The 1,783-nt window shown below is 47.1% G+C and overlaps 1 protein-coding gene across 1 annotated transcript in view; it reads right to left on the bottom strand.

Moving 5' to 3' along the window:
* The window catches only part of LOC112075006 (uncharacterized), a gene marked incomplete at its 3' end in the record, with an annotated part of 24,556 nt that overhangs the window by 9,047 nt on the left and 13,726 nt on the right, over positions 1-1,783 (bottom strand). Inside the window, exons 5-6 of the mRNA XM_070440737.1 lie at positions 571-678; positions 306-413 (exon numbers count right to left, since the gene is read on the bottom strand). Of these exons, the coding sequence (XP_070296838.1) occupies positions 306-413; positions 571-678 (216 nt within the window). The remainder of the gene's footprint in view (positions 1-305; positions 414-570; positions 679-1,783) is intronic.

Genomic DNA, 1,783 nt, shown 5'->3' with positions numbered 1-1,783 from the left:
TTGTCCCTGTCCTCTCTAGGGGGGCCACAGAGGACCGTCTACAGTATTACCTTGTCCCTGTCCTCTCTAGGGGGGCCACAGAGGATCGTCTACAGCATTACCTTGTCCCTGTCCTCTCTAGGGGGGCCACAGAGGACCATCTACAGTATTACCTTGTCCCTGTCCTCTCTAGGGGGGCCACAGAGGACCGTCTACAGTATTACCTTGTCTCCCTCCTCTCCAGCGGGGCCACAGAGGATCGTCTACAGTATTACCTTGTCTCCGTCCTCTCCAGGGGGGCCACAGAGGACCGTCTACAGTATTACCTTGTCTCCGTCCTCTCCAGGGGGGCCTTGGGGGCCTGCAGGGCCAGGAAGACCAACAGGACCTTGGATACCGTCACGACCAGCCGGTCCCACGGGGCCTTTCTCTCCCTGTGGGGAGGACGAGTCAACATGTGGCCATAATAAACAACAACATCTCTTATCCTTCATCCTCTGATAGTAACACCACCAGATACAGTAAAAGAGTTTGCGATATTAAAAGGTAGATATTGAAGATATGTGTCCAGGTGTGTGTGTGTGTACTCACCGGGCCTCCCTTCTCTCCGGCTGGTCCAGGACCTCCTTGAGGTCCGGTGCGTCCTGAAAGACCGATGGCACCTCCGGGACCGGCAGCACCTCTCTCTCCTGGAGAACCCTACCAAGCCAAAAAATACATCACAAGATCAACAGGAGGTGATCTTCACCTTCATCACCATCATCATCATCAACAGGAGTTGATCTTCTAGCACCTTTGAGTGTCTTTCGGGTTTTATTCCAATACACAAGCATACTATTTAGACTGAAGGTAATGTATTGGGCATTATAAGTGGTATGTTAGTGTAACGGACATCAACTTGCTTAGCGTTTAGTGCTTCCTCCTGATTCGGCTCACACCGACGCTCGAACCCAGGACCTCTGCTCTGCTAGCACACGTGACCRCCCTCGCGAAGCGTCTTACCAGTCAAGTTAAAAAGAAATTCCGCCAGAGCAAGTGGCGACACTTCAATCTGAGGAGTAAGTTTCACGCATTCCCATGTGCAGTAGTTTGGGATATTGGAACGAAGGCAAAGACTCAAAGTAGGATTATATTCCAAACTTAGACTGGAACTAATGACATCAAATGGAGACACTCTTTCGGCAACTCAGGTGTGAGTCAGTGTTTCCATTCAAAATGTCAGACAAAAACTCTCCATTATTACAGGATTCTTTGAAGCTTTACCCTATTGACATTCCTCTACCAGAGACTGTGAGTGTGTTTCTTCTGTATTTGATGGGGTCACACACGGTCCAGTCCAATTCTCTTCCAGCCCTAAAAGCACCAACGGGGGTAGAAAATATACTCATTTTGAACCCCTTTATTTATCCTTCTGAAATGGTAGGTCTTTGTTAAGATACTAGTAAACCCCCCCAAAAAAWCTTTAACATTTGACCAGGATTTCTGTGTTAATATGGAGGAATGAAAAATAATTCATATTTTTTATACTAGTGGAGCGCAGGCGGCTAAGCTGAAAATGTCAACTCAATAGTCCACTTTGTGACAAAAGCACCAAATTTGGCACAGAGGTTGATTTGTCAGAGCGGTTGATTTGGGCAGAGAGGTATATACCCTGAAAAGATGTGAAGACACCCCCAGATTTGGCTCCTAGGAGGTGAGGCAACCACTACGACTCAAAAATAACAACAACAAAAAAACGTAAATACATATCTAGCTTGCAGTCAATGTCTCTAAACAAATAGTAGAGTCTCATATTTCAGATGCT

Source organism: Salvelinus sp. IW2-2015, unplaced genomic scaffold (genome assembly GCF_002910315.2).
Source record: "Salvelinus sp. IW2-2015 unplaced genomic scaffold, ASM291031v2 Un_scaffold2929, whole genome shotgun sequence".
Taxonomy (NCBI): domain Eukaryota; kingdom Metazoa; phylum Chordata; class Actinopteri; order Salmoniformes; family Salmonidae; genus Salvelinus; species Salvelinus sp. IW2-2015.
The sequence above is the reverse complement of the archived record's forward strand: the minus strand, read 5'-3'. Positions and strand labels throughout refer to the sequence as shown.